A 15,844-nucleotide genomic window follows, 5' to 3' on the forward strand; every position below is an offset into this window, starting at 1 on the left:
ATTCCCAAATATCGGATAAGCCTAACACGTCAAGAGATCCAAATAAGTAATCCCTCGGCTGTGAGGTACGACATCTTAGTAGCTCTTCCCAGACGCTGGCATTTAAGGAGTCAGGATCTGCATCGCGAATCTTGCGCCAGGAAATTACATATGCACTCCGTCTTTCTAGTGTTTGTTTGACCACCCCAAATTCTAAACGAATTTGGGCCGGAGACGCATATTTGGGAAGATTGAAGATGGCCCGGTAACAATTGGCTATGACTGCGTCTAGCACTGCAGCGTCCTTCCCATGCAGCGATTCACTCCCATAAGTGAGCGTTGGTTGGAGTTTCGCTCGAAGGATTTCAAGAAAGGGTTTAAGGGTGAGGTCAGGGAGTTTAGTCTTTAGAGATTTCAATGCGAGGTAGGTCATTGTTGCTTTCCCTCGAATAGACTGGAGCTGAGGCCTAGACGTATTCTTAGAATCCAACATGACGCCAAGGTACTTGTATGTGGCTACCCGTTCAAGTTTTACTCCATTCAGGTACCAACCAGGGATCCTTTTCTTCCTGTAGTTAACTGTCATGACCTTAGATTTGTTGAAATTTATTTCTAGGGCATTCTTTACTGAGAAAGCATGGGTACAATTCAAAAGATGCTGAAGGCCTATTGGCGACCGGCTTATCAGCACTAAATCATCCGCATATAGCAGACTAGGGAGGGTGACTTTTCCCAGCTTGGGTGCATGATTTCGGCATTTGTCAAGTTCTTCCGGTAAGTCAGAAACAAACAGATTGAAGAGGATTGGCGCTAATAAGCACCCCTGCTTTAGTCCTTTAGTTGTCCCCATCTGCTTCGAGAGGTGCTGGCCAGTTCCAAGTTTAATTTTAACCCAGGTGTTAGAGTGGAGAAGTATTAGGGCATCTAGGAGATGTTTCGGAATGCCCCAATTAAATAGTTTTTCCCAAAGTTTATTCCGGTCCACATGGTGGAAGGCCGCAGTATAATCAATAAATGAGAGAAATAGCGGTAGCTTGGTGGTTTTTGCCTCGCCCATCAGTAAGGACAGGGCCATGATGTTGGTTGTTGTCCCTTGGCCTTTACGGAAACCTGTTTGATTGGGAGGGATAATGGCTTTTTCGGACGCCCACGCCGATAGTTCTTCCAGAATGAGACCACTGAAATATTTTGCTTCTATATCAAGCAAAGCAATGAGGCGGTAGCTGTTCGGGTTACTCTTACTCCCATGTTTGTATATTGGACTAATAATGGACCCATGCCAAGAGTCTGGAAGGGATAAAGTAAGTCTCGCCTCATTAAAGACCTGACACAAGGATGCACTCCAAAAGGCTACGTCAGATTTGTACAACATGGGGGGGATTCCATTCGGTCCCGGAGCCCCATTCGGTCGTCCCTGATGTCTGCTGGGGTATATTCCGTGAGCCCTGTCTCCATGATCCTTATAGGTCTGCCTTCCCCTTCTAAAAGTTCTAGTTGTGGTAAGGTCATACCCTTAAACTCCCCCAATCCACACATGCTTGTCCCGCTTTGATTGCTGGAGTTAACATCATGACTAAGCTTTGTGATTTCCAAGCAGTGGGACTTTGTTGCCATATCTCCTATGTTGTCATTATTAAAGTGTGACAATAAGTATTTAGTCCATACTTCCTCTGATATGTGCGAATTTTGCCCCAGATGGTCAGGGTTCTGGATTCTTTTCACCATTTGCCAGAACCTGGAACTGTTTTTTTGCTTTCCTTCGTGAACAAGTTTCCCCCAAAGTTCTTCATTCCTTTGTTTTTGACTTAACCATTTCAGCCGTTTAAGCTTCTTTTTCCCTTCCCTCAGCACTACTTGCAAACTAGGGTTTCCCTGATCCTTTCGTATCTGTCTTAGAGTTTGATTGATCAGGCGTTTTTGTGTTTTCATGTCCAACCACATCTGTCCCGTGTTTGAGGGTCCCCTCACAAGGCGAGAATTGGAGGGCCTGGTACTACCCAGTTGTTCCCCGATGGTGATGATGAAGTCCTGCCAGACATTCCCCAACTTGGATGAGCAGTGAATTTGGTGGAAGAGGGTTTTCGCACTTGAACCAATACGGTCGATGTTATCAAAACTACACCGTATCCGTTTTAAATTTGCACTGACTTCTGTTTCTGGGCTAATATAGCATTCTTTTTTCTCTGCCAAATTGGATTTTATCTCAGCCACTAAGGGCAGGTGGTCGCTGAAATCACTCACGTCTATTTTAAATGAAGTTATCCAGCTGAACATGTCCAATGACATGAACATGTAATCCAAATGCGAGGATTGTGTGCTAGAGTGGAAAGTAACTGCCGGTGGATCGTCTTCAGCATAGCGTCCGTTTAGGGCCCTTAAGTTATGGGTGTTCAATTGCCGAAGAAGGTTTTTTGAGTGTTTCGTTAGGTTGTTATTTTTTGTTCGACCTTGCGCCGGCACGCCCCATGCTGTGTCTAACTCATAAGAGAGGTCGGTGCCTTGCTCATTGCTGATGAGAAGCATGTTAAAGTCACCAGCCAAAATAAAGGTATCTGACTCCCCAGAGTCCCTTATTTTTTGTAGAACGTGCCCCAGCTCTTCCACTGATTTTTGTTTCCATTTGGGGTGAATGTATGTATTTATAATAATAACTTCCTGGTGCTGGTTTGTTAGAGGGAGTGAAAGCTTTACCACCTGTATGACACTTGGGGGGGGGGGTTATATGGAAGTCCAGAGCCCTAATTTCGCCTATTGTCGTTAGAGGCGAATACCATCAATCCTCCTGAACTACGACCGAAGGTTGAAGTTTTAGTTGCTGGCGTACAGAGTGACGTGAACCCCTGTAGATCAAATACTTTATCTTCCCAGGTTTCTTGTATTAACAGGAGATCGAATGAGGTTAAGTATTGTATGAGCTCCGGGTCGTGCTTTTTATTAACTAAGCCATTGATATTCCATGAGCAGATTCTTGTGACCCTCCGTACCACCATGAAGTTAGCGGGCGCTAGCCCATTCTGTCAAACGTCAGCGGTCGTTGTCGCGATAGTACGCTGAATATATCTCCAATTGGGGTCCGTCGATAACGACAACTTGGTATCTTGATTGCGATATTGACCCCTTTGGGGACTTGTAGTGTGCCGGTCACGTTGCCCCGGTGAACAGCTCCTAGCTCCCTTCAATATTGAAGTGGAGTTTTTATGAAGCTGGGGTTGAATGGGGGGTAAAAGCGGAGTTGGATAGCGGGGTTGCCTTTCCAATTTCAAGGCGATTCCCCATTGCTGAAACATTGGCTCCTCTTCCAAGATTTTATTAGCTATCTCCTGTGAAATCCAGGTAGTTTTGGTGATATCAGGCTGATGGGTCGAGGTGTTTGATTCGAACCCTACTAATAAAAGGTCTTTCGTGCTGATGTTTGCCAGATTTGATGAAGAGTGCAGGAGTCTTAGGATGTTCCCCCTATTCAATGTGTCTTCCTTCCCTCTAGATATATATTCTGGGATAAACAGAATTGAGGTTGGAATGCTCTGACATAGCGATTTTGTTGGAACCATCGGTGGACTCTTGGTGGCATGAGAAGGTTGCTCAAGGGCGTGGCTAGAGGATGATGCACCGAGTAAGCCTCCGCCTTGGTCATTATCTAGCTTCGTGGCCCAGAGGGTACTGTGTGTTTTCGGCTGGGGGTCAGGACAAATTTCCGAGCTCATGGACGTGGTACTGATTATTTCCGGCTTAGACTCCGAACTTGTCTCCGAGGACGTGACCAGAGGGGTGGTGTTCCGCCTGTTTTTTGTGGCTTCTTCACCCGATTTAATTTTACTATTGTCCGGAGTCTGGCCTGGCTGAATTATTTTAAATGGTAAAAGTTTCTGTTTGATGCATTTTTTTGAGATCATCTTCTTTCCGAGATCATGTGTTAATTTTAAGCACTGTGGTGGCGACTCTGTTGGTGCACTGTCTCGAGCTTCGAGCGAGGAAGGCCGATGGGCACTAGGTGACGGGCCCCCGGCATCAGTGTCTAAAACCGCGGTGGAAGGTGATAATTCGTCTGTATTAAGCCTTGCTCCTCTTAGGGTGCGGTTCCTACCTTTCCTTTTGGTCTTTCTGCGGGAATTCACATAGTTCACAGACGACATTACATTTTTTCTTAACCTCTAAAATCCAACCTAAAACCTAAATTAAATCTAACAAACTGGAACCTTGTGGAATTGCATGGTCAAGAGCACTGCCAACTGCCACCTCAAATACCCCATAAAAACGTAACACCACACACACTATTGATGTCTAAAAGTTCCTATGTGGAAAGTAATGCGGAGTCAGATTAGCCTTAACTCATTTTTCCCCCAGTTCAGATATAATGAAGAATGTTTTGCTCACAGTCCTCTGAACTCCTCAAGAACATATATTCTTCTAATCCAGTCATTCAGGTAAACACTAATCCAATGGAAAAGGGGAAAAAAAATCTTCTCTTTATCCAGTCCTGCTTCCCTAACAATTATCAATAATAGACATTCCACAGCGTTCGTTCCTTTAGGATGTCACATTAGGTTTGAGACCTACTGTAACATTATTGTCTGGCTCTTTAAAGTATGGTATTAAATGGCACTGGGTGGCAGCTAAGCTTAGGATTCAACACTACTCTGGGAAGCACAGTGGAAAGAACGATGGACGTGAGTTAGGCAAGAGGTAACATAATTCAATGTTCTCAGATGCAGTATGATCATCTCCAAAATGAAAGAGACATGGCATTGACAGTGGTTGATTTGAAAAAAAACTTCGAAAAACTTTAGAGCCAATGCTTTTGCTAGAAGGCCTGTTACAGCTGTTGCCCAATGCCGAGGCTGCAATATATCAAGGCTGTCTAGATTTTATTGCACCTCATGCCTCTTTCTTTCACTACCCTAAACGTCCCTAATCTTTATCTCATCATACACGTTTTTTTCATCCATTTCTATACTTTGTCGCATTTTATTTGTTTTCTCTTTCTCCTGCTTGCTTCCCTTTCTCTCTTACTTTGGGTTATTGTCAGGTAAACAGGGCTTTAAGTGGGCCAAGTCTCACCTGTGCTGAGCCACCAACAGTTTTTTTTTTTAAGAGGGTCTCGAAACGGGTCTCTATCAGGCTCTGTTTTGTGCCCTGGCACAGGCGGTCCATTTTATTCCAGACTGCAGTGACAGCAGGCACATCAAAGTAAGCTTACTCACACTACTCACTTCTCACTAGTGGGGAAGTTACGGCATGAGGTCATGCCAGGTGCGCGTTGTAGGTGGAAGGGAAATCCTTAAAAGAGAGTAATTTTCTCTCAGGATTTCCCTTCTCTTTTTGAAATGCAGGAACAGCAACATCGTCCTGGTGACACCAGGGATATAAGTGGAAGCTTTTTCAATATTATATACAAGCCATAGTTGCTGCTTATTTATCTTATTAAACTAACAACCATTGCCAAAGCCAATAGTCCTGACTTGATGTAGGTATGATGCTACTTGTTGTACTATATATCTGGATGCAATGACAGAAACAGCAAAATACAAATCGGGCGGCACACTATGCTAAGCACAGATTTTTAGCTTATGTGTTTTTAAGCCACGCCCTTGATTACATTGGCAACGCCCGTTAGAGATCCCCCAACCCACCCCCTCCGCCACCCCCAGCCCCCCCCCCCCCCAGTTTTGTTATCCCACTTAAAGCTCTACGGATAACGATAATAAATCCCGGGTCCTTAGTGCTAGCGACCGACAAACAAAACTGGGCATCATGTATTTTTTGAGAAGGCACAATTCGCCCAACTTTAGAATTCTGTTAAGCAATATATGCCAAGTGAAAATAAACTGCGTCAAAAATAATGTTGAAAGTCACTAGAATCGCAGGCTAACAGTTGTTAAAATGCACACAGTGAAGCTAGAAGCAGAGGTAAGCAGCAAGAATTCTTCGGCACTCCTTACCTTGCGATTTTATAATTCCGAATTGTTACTCTCACATCTTGTAAGAATTAGCTCCTAAGAGAGTCCCGATACACGATCCTATTAATATCATGCGTGTTGTAGCCTTAAATCGTGAGGGCTCAAACACACATCCAGGTTCCCATGTGCTGTGTGCAGTCTTGGGCACAATGTCTAGCATTTTCTGATTCTGACAGAGGGCATAACCGCACCCCTATACTTTGACGTTATTTCACCCGTAGCTTTCACACTACGCAAAGCCAGGGTCCACTGAACTGTTTGTATGTACTCTGTGGTAATACGCATTTGCCTAGTAATGCCTCTCCTGCAAACACAAAGACAGCCCTGTCTTGCATTTTGGGTAATCGCTTTTACTTAAGACATCACCACACCTTTAATGTTACTTTTCTGCCTGCAGCCCTTACAGGTGAAACGCACCCTTTACACATAAGCTACCTGCTGCTCCTGAAGCGACTCACGCCCTTTTCATTGTGTCCCTACTGCCTGCATCCTTTTACTGATGCCATGCCGTCATGCAATCACTTTGAGCACGCATAGGGTGATGCCTACAAGTTGCTGGTGTTATACCTCACACTGAGTTGCCTGCACTCCCTGCTGCCATGCACAGCATCCTGCCTCTACTATTTACCATGCTGAATACACGCACGTCTCACCGTTCCCTGCGGCGCCTCCTGTTCCTGCGGGTGCACCACCTCACCTTGTGCTGCCTGCACTGACTCCACGTGGGACAACCCTTACCTGGAGCAGCCGCCACTCCCTCGAGGCACCTCGAATCCTCCGTGGCCACGCGCAGCCTGCGGGCACGCGCGCGCACACACCCCTTCCTTCTCCCGCCGGGTGCCTGCCTGCCAGCCTGACACGCGCTCGTGCCCTTACCTCGTGCTGACAGCAGCCCTCGTGCGGCGGCCGCCTGTGGAGGACAAAGACATAAAGACACAAGGCAGGAAAGGGCCTCACCCGCTGCATGGCCTTGAGGATGAGAGCCAGCTCGTATCGGGGCATGGCCGTTGGGCGCACACGCTGCTGCTGCCGGGAGCGGTTGTTCGTACGTCCTCGGTCTCAATCCAAGGGCTGAAGCCGCGGCAAATGGTACTACTGCGCTGGTAGGAGCAGAAGTGACAGCTTTGGCCCGTGGCGCCGCCCCTTAAAGCGTGGAGGCTGACAGCAGGCTCGGCTCGCGCGGGCCCGCCCCTGACCCCGCCCCTCTGGTTGGCACGCATTTGGCAAGTAGGCCGCGCCTCTTCCGGCAACAAGCCAGTCTGTGGAAGATCACCAGAGTCGTAGCTGATCCAAGTCCGTCACTCCGCCGACTAGACGCCCGGCCGGCAGCCCCCTGCGAAGGAGTCCCTCCCACCCACCTCCTCGCAGCCTAAGGCAGCCCATGTTCACCTACCATCTGTTGCCTTTCTTGGAGGAGGGGGCCCACCTTTAAACCTTGAACAAATGTAACGCTGTGTGCCCCCCACACACCGGTAGAACGAGGTTACAGCCTTTGGTGGATTGGGGGCGGTTGGCGCGACGGTCATACCTGCTGCAGCCAGCAACTGCCGGCCGATGTGCGAGAGCCACATTTTTAAACCACATTTTTTGTCTGTTGCAGGAGCTTATAGCCTACGATAAGAGTAACGAGTTGAACCGCCCTGCCAGCCTAGATACTCGCTGATAACCCCCCTCACGTGGCCACTCCCATTAGTACACATTTCACATATAGGTTTATAAGGAAACTGAAACCAGCCACCTGTTTACATTCTTCTATGGGAATACCTGGACGCACTTTTATTACATGCATGGTCTCTACCTTACATCATTGACCTCATAAACACAGTGGTCAAGAATAATTCAAGATAACAAGGCCATAAAACATTACAGTGTCAAAACTAATTCTGAGTGCCACAATTCATTCTTACAGGATCATAAATCATAATTACGAGACAGGTCATAAATCACGGTTGACAGGTCGTACATACATCCTCTCTGCCATACATAAATCATTTTGACAGGATCATAAAACTTCGCTGCGTGACATCAACTGTTGAGTGTTAGATTTGGGGGTCGCTAGTTGGCACAGGTAGGTACTTGTGACAAATTGGGACCCTTGCCTCTGGTAAGGTGGTACACTCCTAAAATAACCCCTGCTCACCCCCTTGGTAGCTTGGCATGAGCAGACAGGCTTATCACAGAGGCAGTGTGTAAAGCGTTTGTGACCACATACAGTAACCCAATGACAACACTACAGATGGACACCACACAGTTGTATATTAAAAATAAGTATTCTTTATAAAGACTTAACACGACCACAAACGACAAAAATCCACAATACTATACTTAAAATAGTAGTTTTAGCTTTGTTCAGTTCAGTTCTTAAGATGCAACAGTTTGTGTCAATGTACCTTACGATGCGTTGCGCTTCCACAACAAGAGATGTTGCAGCGATGGAAATGCGGCAAAGTTCCGGTGCAAAGAAATAAAGAAGTGAAGATCTTCCAGATGCGGGACGCTTCTCCGAGGATGCGAGAAGTCTCAGTTCGATGCGTCAGCTGTAGCGGCGACACCCTTGTTCAGCGATGCGACGGCAACAGCCTCGGCTGCGGCACTCTTCTCCGATGTTGCGAGAGGCTTCCGCACAATGCGACAACTACAACGGCGACATCCAAGATGCAACGGCAGCAGCTCTGACGACGGCGCGCTTCTCCATGGATGCAAGGCGCTTTTCTTGATGCGGTGCAATACGACAGCTACAGCGGCGACATCCACGATGAGACGGCATCAGCAGCGACAGCGATACGCTTCTTCCTCGTTGCAAGGCACTTCTCTCGATGCGGTGCAATACGACAGCTACATCGGCGACACCCTCCTTCGGAGTTGCGACGGCAGTAGCAGCGACATGCGTCCTCTTCGTTGCGAGACGTTTCTCTCAGTGCACTACGACAGCTGCAGCGGCGACACCCTCCTTCGGAGTTGCAACAGCAGCAGCGACACGCTTCTTCCTCTTGAGTCGTGCTTCCAGCTCCTTGCGACACGCAGTCCCTCAGAAGGCCCAAAAACAGCAGCAGGCACTTCCAAAGAACTCTGGGGAGCTAAGGGGGGTGAAGTCTGTTGTCCCTGAGACTTCAGCAGGAGGCAAGCTCTGTTCCAAGCCCTTGGAGATCCTTCACAAGTTGAAAATAAAGCACACAAAGTTCTTTCTCCTTTCTTTGGCAGTCAAGCAACCACTGCAGGCCAATCCCCCAAGCAGCACTTCAGCTTAGGGATAGTCTCTCCTCAGTTTCTTCAGGTTCCCCTCCTCAGCAAAGGTTTCTTCTTGTAGTCCAAAAGTGAACTTATTTCTTGGGATCAGTGTCCCAATATTTATACCCCAAAATCCTTTGTACTCTAAGGGCAGAGGGGCCTTTGCCCAGTCCAAACCAGTACTGGAGCACTCTGTTTACGTGACTATGTAGTATTCAATTATTTATTATTTTAATGCTTGTGGTTTGGACAATGGTTTTTAGTATGTTCCTTTAAATACTTGTAGCCTTTTGAATGTGTTTAGATTCTGTATTCTAATTCAGAGTTGTAGTGGATTACTGTTTGTTACATTGCTAATCAGTTTCCACATATCTGCTGATGTTACCAGACGTGCTAATTTGTATGGAATAAACTCAACCTTCAACCTTTACTCTTGGATTCATTTGAATGATACTACAAACTCCTTCTTTCCTTTCACAGTGCAGGGCAGAAACATCAGACGCCCCACAGGAGGTGGAGCTAGCATTGTGGAGGGAAAGCACAGCCCTGGAGCAATTTGTTGACATGATTCCTTCTCTTTTTTCACATTGCAGGGCAGAGACATCAGTCGCACCACAGGAGGTGGAGCCAGCAATGTGGAATGCAGGCACAGCCGTATTCAGGTCCCAGGTGCAACTCCTCCCACCCATCTAGATGCAGATCTCTCTATTCACCACTGGGCTGACTCATTCTGTCTCCTGGAATGCCCCAGCCCTGTCACTCAAACTCCAGACAAGGAATACACAACCTAGCAGAGGCAGGCTTTGGATAGTTAGACAAGAAAATACCTACTTTCTTAAAGTGGTATTTTTAAACACAGAATGTTAAAACCAACTTCACTAACAGATGTATTTTATCATTCTGAGTTCAGGCATACTAAATTCAGTCAGTTAAGATTATAAAATGTAATAATCTAACTGCCCATTCTGGTCTATGGAGAACAGGTAGCCTAGCAAAAGTGAAAAACGAAAATGGCTGTAATTCACTATTAGGGCATGCCACACACATCAGGGCTTGCCCTACCTTATACTTACAACGCACCCTGCCCTTGGGCCTACCCTAGGGGTGTCTGATATGAAGCAAAGGGAAGGTTTAGGGACTGGCAAGTGGGTGCACTTGCCCAGTCAGCATGACAGTACCAGACTGCAAGCAGGCTCTGCAATGGCAGACCTTAGACACATTTTACAAGGCTGCTTCTGTGGGTGGCACAACCAGTGCTGCAAGCCCACCAGTAGCATTTGGATTACCAGTCCTCAGCACTCCTGGTGCACTGTACTAGCAACTGACAGGTAAACCAAACCAGCCAATCATGGAATCACTAATCAATACATCAATTTACAATAGGGAGCCCTTGCACTGTGGCACTGGACAGCAGTGGCACAGTTCCCAAAGCATCTAACACCAGCATAAACACATGAGGCAACAGCAGAAATGGAAGGGAGATCCACACCAATGGTGCAAAAGTCTAACAAAGAGTCCTTGACATTTGCTGATCATAATTCTGACACTTTTGTTGTTCAGGCCCTCCTCAATGCCTCTTTTTGGGGTCATATAATTTTGTTGGTCTTTTGTTGGTTCTTTCTCCGATCATGAAAGGGAGCCTCTTACTGCTGTTAGGCTCAACTCGTTACCTTGTTTGTCCATTTTGTACTCTGTTAACCGGCTGGTCTGGGCTGCGAGTGCCGTGCTCTGCTCACTTCCCTGTTGTCCTACTTACCCTGCCATCAGGCACTCCAAGATAAGTGGCCTTCCTCCGGCGCACATTTTAATGACAAGTAACAACCCAGGCAAACCAAAATTCCAAAGTGCAATGAAAACCAGCAAATTAAAAATGACACTTTACTAAAAAACGATTTTTAGGGGGGGCGTGGCCAGCAGCCGGCGATGGCGGCAGCTTAGGAGGAGAGCTCCGTGATTGAAGCGGCCTCCTAGAATATCCGAGCATTTATCCGTCGTAAATATTTCCCAAGCGGGAAGGCGACGAAGCCCAGGACCAAGCGGCAGCATCCTAGCCGACCGGGACCTCGATCCGTTGTCAGGACCGCAAGTTTCAGCCGGCACCTGTATGGGCCTGTGCTCGAAGTCCGGACCTGGGAGTGTGCTGAACTGAGGGGCGGACAGGAAGTGCATCGCCCTGGGCGGAGGAGGACAGGAAACGCTCGCCTGGGATGGGCGGAGGCGGAGAAGAACCCTCTACACCTTGCAGCACCGCCGGCCTTTACTAGCACGGAACGTGCGCCCAGACGCCCAGCCGTGATAAGGAGGTGAGGAGGGGATCGATCCTAATAGCCTGCTGGGTCGGACGGAAGAAAGCGGAGCGGAGACTACGGACGAGGGGCCGCCATCTTGGGGTCGCGCAGACGGCCCTGCCTCGACCGGAGCAGCCCGGCCTCACACTCACAAGGCGGAGCTGGGACTGAGGTGCCTTGTCATAACCGAGCAGCGCATGATAGACCGCCGGGGGCCTTCCGCTGCATTGGGGCACACAAAACCGCCCTACATCCGGGCGGACACCGGGACCCATTCAAACCTGCTTTGGTGGGCTGGAGGTCACTCTCACGGACCTGGCTCTTCGGCCGCGGGCCGTTTCTACACGATTACCACAGGCCCTAAGATTTAACGGGGGTGCCAGTCAAGTGCTCCGAGGGACACAGGGCAGTGGCGGTACATGCGACATTGAGGTGGGAGTGCCTCCGCTTTGTCCAGGGAGTCTATTGACACACCCGCCCCACGGCGGAGACGGACAGCTTCATTCCCCTGCTCCCACTGTACACTGTTGAGAGGGCCCTGTACAGCGTGGTGCCGTCGGGCCCTAGGTGGGTTGGAGTATACCCACGGAGACCGGGTGGGTCCTTGTGTGACGCCTCGTGACCGCCAGGAGAGAGTGGTGGGCCGGACGGCATCAGGTGTGGGTGCCCACCTCCGGACGCACTGCATCAGAGGACCGTGACGCCGACTGCGTCCACGTTGGACGGACACCACTGTTGAGATGGCCGGCAAGGGACCAAAATCTGGAGCGTCGCAATCACGCCTTGATCGGTTTGCGTATGAGAAGCCCGTTTCATCTCCCCCAGACGCCAAATCGCAGCAAAGCAAAGTTACAGAAGCCGCGGGGGGCAAGAAGGCGACCCTTGACGATGTCATGCGGGCACTCACGCAGGTACAAACCACAGTTGGGTCAATCTCGGCCGAAATAACGCTGATCAGAGCGGACTTCCATAAGATGTCGGAGAAAGTGAGCAATATGGAAGTGGTGACCAAGTCCTTGGTGGAAGATGTGTCAGAGCTGCAGATTGGTATGGAACGCGTCTTGAAGGAAAATAAGGTACTGCGTGAAAAGCTCGATGATCAGGAAGGGCGCTCGAGACGGAACAACATTCGTATTATAGGTGTGCCGGAGTCGGAAGACACGAGAGCAATGGACCTGTACGTGGAGGATTTAATTAAGCAAAAGTTACAGCCTAAAGGACTCTCGGCCTTCTTCACGGTGGAAAGGGCGCACAGGGTCCCTGGAGGGCGCCGGAAAACGGGCATGAACCCCAGACCGATCATAGCAAGACTCTTTAATTTCAGGGATCGTGATGCCATCCTGCAGGCAGCGAGACTTTCGCCCCCTCTTAAGATCCAGAACTCTACCTTGGCCTTCTTTCTGGACTACACAGCTGAGGTCGCACGGAGGAGAAGAACCTTTTTCGAGGTGAAGAAGGAGTTGAGAGCTCGGGAAATTTCATACTCAATGCTTTTTCCGGCCAAACTTCGGATTGTGGCAGACAATAAGACATGGTTTTTTGATTCCCCGGAAATGGCGCAGGAATGGATGGAGGGTTGGAGACAGGTGGACCCCCCGCGTCGCTCTAACAGGCAGAACAAGCACCGTACTACAGGATCCCGACAGAGCTCACAATCCGCAGGGGAGGGAGCGGAGGCACTCTCCCCATTGTCTGATCTTCAAGAAGAGGGTGCTGATGAGGAACAGTGATTCGCAGTTGTTATGTGGCTGAACTGACTGCAATGTTGACCGGCAATGCCGCCTTGGACACTGGGCTGAGGGCCTCCGCGACCGGAGATGGGGGCCGCCGATACCGGAGAGTCCTTCACCCCAGCGAGCAAGTACTATGTTTTGGGTTGGGATCAAGCACTCTGCTGAGTTGGGGGGGCGGGCAGTCCTGAGTCCGTTGAGCAGGGGGGCAGGGAGGGGGGGAGTTGGGGGTAGGATGGGCTTCTGGTTTTTAAGTACTACACAGGGTCAGAAACTGTACCGTATAATGCGAATGCGTAGAGTAGTGGGGCTACAGCGCGGATTGCAGGTTCACTTCACAAGCTGTTTCGTGCATGGCGGAAGTCGGCTGACTTACCGCTTATTCTGCTACGATGGGGGAGGACACTAGCATGGGGCGGGCATCACCTTTGAGCCTAATGTCTTGGAATGTTAGGGGCCTGGGGGATAAGATAAAGCGGGGATTGGTCTTACAGAGCATAAGGAGGTTAAACCCAGCCTTGGTCCTATTGCAAGAAACTCATCTGACCGGAACGGCCGTTCGGGCCATGGATAGGAAAGGCTACAGTATGGTTGTTCACTCTGAGTTTACTAAGGGGTCCCGGGGTACTGGGATATTAATGCACCGCTCGTCCAGGTTTATTTTACACTCAGTTAGCGTCGACACACAGGGACGCTTTGCGGCGATCCATGGGCAATGGGAGGGGAGGCCGCTTAATGTGGTCTCGGTATACATTCCGCCAGCACTACACACCATAGCTCTCCCAGATCTGGGGAACTTTTTGTTACACCTCCCGGAAGGGGATCTCGTAGTGGGGGGTGTTTTCAATGCGGTGGCACACAGTTCCCAAGACCGCTACCCCGTGCGCACACGTACACCAGGGCCTTCCAAATTGTTAGACTTCATGGAGGCGCAGGGTTTGGTGGACATATGGAGACAGTTTCACCCGGAAGACCAGCAATACACATATTATTCAGCAGTTCACGATAGCCTGTCAAGGATAGACTACTTCCTCACATTGGGAGGGGGCCTTCTCAATATCACTGACACTAACATCAAACCACGAGGGGTTTCGGACCACTCCCCGCTGACTCTGACTCTGTCCAGCCAGGTGGGAACCCACAGACGCATCTATCCTATTTACTCGGGTTTCCTTAAAGAACCTGTAATAACCAAGGCTTTAAAAGCGGGCACGAGATCTTACATCACTGATAATGAGGGATCGGTGAATTCACATGTAACCTTCTGGGAAGCCTATAAAACGGTTCTTCGCGGGCAGGCGATCTCGGTTATCGCACAACATAAACGCATGCAAAGCCGGGAGTTATTAGACCTAGAGGAACAACTCACCGGTGCGACTCGGGAACATGAGAGTAACCCGAGTGAGGATACACGTCACACGCTCCGGCTGTGTCAGCAGAGACACGCCGATCATCTACGGCGCAAAGTGGTGGGCGGGATGGCGGCGACAGCAAATAGGGTCTATGACATAGGAGACAAGGCAGGTAAACTCTTGGCCTGGCTAGAGAAGAAACATGGAGGACAAAGGGCCATACTGCGGCTAAAAGACTCGGGAGGGGTGCTGCAGACCAGGCCGGATCGGATAGTGGAACTCCTCGCAGACTACTTTGAGTCAGTTTACTTCCCTGAAAATGAAGTCACACGGGAGATGGTGGAGGGATCGCTCCTAGGGGTGCCGACTCGTACTCTCCTCCCGGACGCTAGGGACGAACTTGATTCGGACCTGACGTCCGAAGAAATACAAATAGCCATAGCGGCGCTGCACCCTGGGAAAGCAGTGGGCCCTAACGGAGTGCCGATTGAATGGTACAAAATCATGTCTGAGTCGCTCTCCACTCCCCTGCTCGAAATGTACAAGGAAAGCCGGGAGCAGGGGATCTTACCCCCTGACCAACGCATGGCCACCATAGTGGCGATACCGAAACCTGGCAAACCACCTGAAGAATGCGGCTCGTACCGCCCTATATCGCTCCTTAACGCCGAAAATAAAATTCTGGCGAAACTACTGGCCACTAGATTACTACCTCACCTACAGAACCTAATTCATCCGGATCAGTCGGGCTTTATGCCACACCGGAGCACGGCGCTGAATTTGAGAAGGCTGCACGGAGTGCTGGCACGCGCCCCACGATTGAAGGAGCCAGCAGCGGTGCTATCTTTGGATGCCAGAATGGCGTTTGATATGGTGGAGTGGCGCTATCTTTTTGCAGTCCTGGAACACATGGGTATTGGCCCCAGCTTCATCTCATGGGTCAGGTTGTTGTACACCGAGCCCGTGGCGAGGGTGACGGCCAATGGTTGTATCTCGAGGGAATTCCCATTGGCGAGGGGCACAAGACAGGGATGCCCGCTCTCACCGCTACTATTTGCGTTGGTGTTGGAACCCCTGGCCACAATTCTCCGATCCACCCAGTTGCTGAGGGGCATACAATGGGGTGATGGCTGGGAGGACAGGGTTTCCCTGTATGCAGATGACATGCTCATCTACCTCATGGACCTCGACACTGGTATTTCGGTCCTGCTGGCCCTCTGTGAGACACATGGTGCAGCATCGGGTTACAAACTAAACTGGTCCAAGTCCGTGCTGTTCATGATTCGGGGTGACCCCCCGGTACTGCCTAT

At 49.6% G+C, this 15,844-nt stretch overlaps 2 protein-coding genes across 2 annotated transcripts in view; both read right to left on the reverse strand.

Moving 5' to 3' along the window:
* SLC5A3 (solute carrier family 5 member 3) overlaps positions 1-7,030 on the reverse strand; it is a 39,459-nt gene extending 32,429 nt beyond the window's left edge. Inside the window, exon 1 of the mRNA XM_078656928.1 lies at positions 6,894-7,030. The gene's annotated coding sequence lies outside the window, so the exon portion shown is untranslated. The remainder of the gene's footprint in view (positions 1-6,893) is intronic.
* Positions 1-7,032, reverse strand: part of MRPS6 (mitochondrial ribosomal protein S6) — a 198,544-nt gene extending 191,512 nt beyond the window's left edge. The window contains exon 1 of the mRNA XM_078656929.1: positions 6,894-7,032. Coding sequence (XP_078513055.1) covers positions 6,894-6,938 — 45 coding nt within the window. The 5' untranslated portion in view covers positions 6,939-7,032. The remainder of the gene's footprint in view (positions 1-6,893) is intronic.
* Between the last annotated feature and the right edge of the window lie 8,812 nt (positions 7,033-15,844).

This window comes from Lissotriton helveticus, chromosome 8 (genome assembly GCF_964261635.1).
Source record: "Lissotriton helveticus chromosome 8, aLisHel1.1, whole genome shotgun sequence".
Lineage (NCBI taxonomy): Eukaryota > Metazoa > Chordata > Amphibia > Caudata > Salamandridae > Lissotriton > Lissotriton helveticus.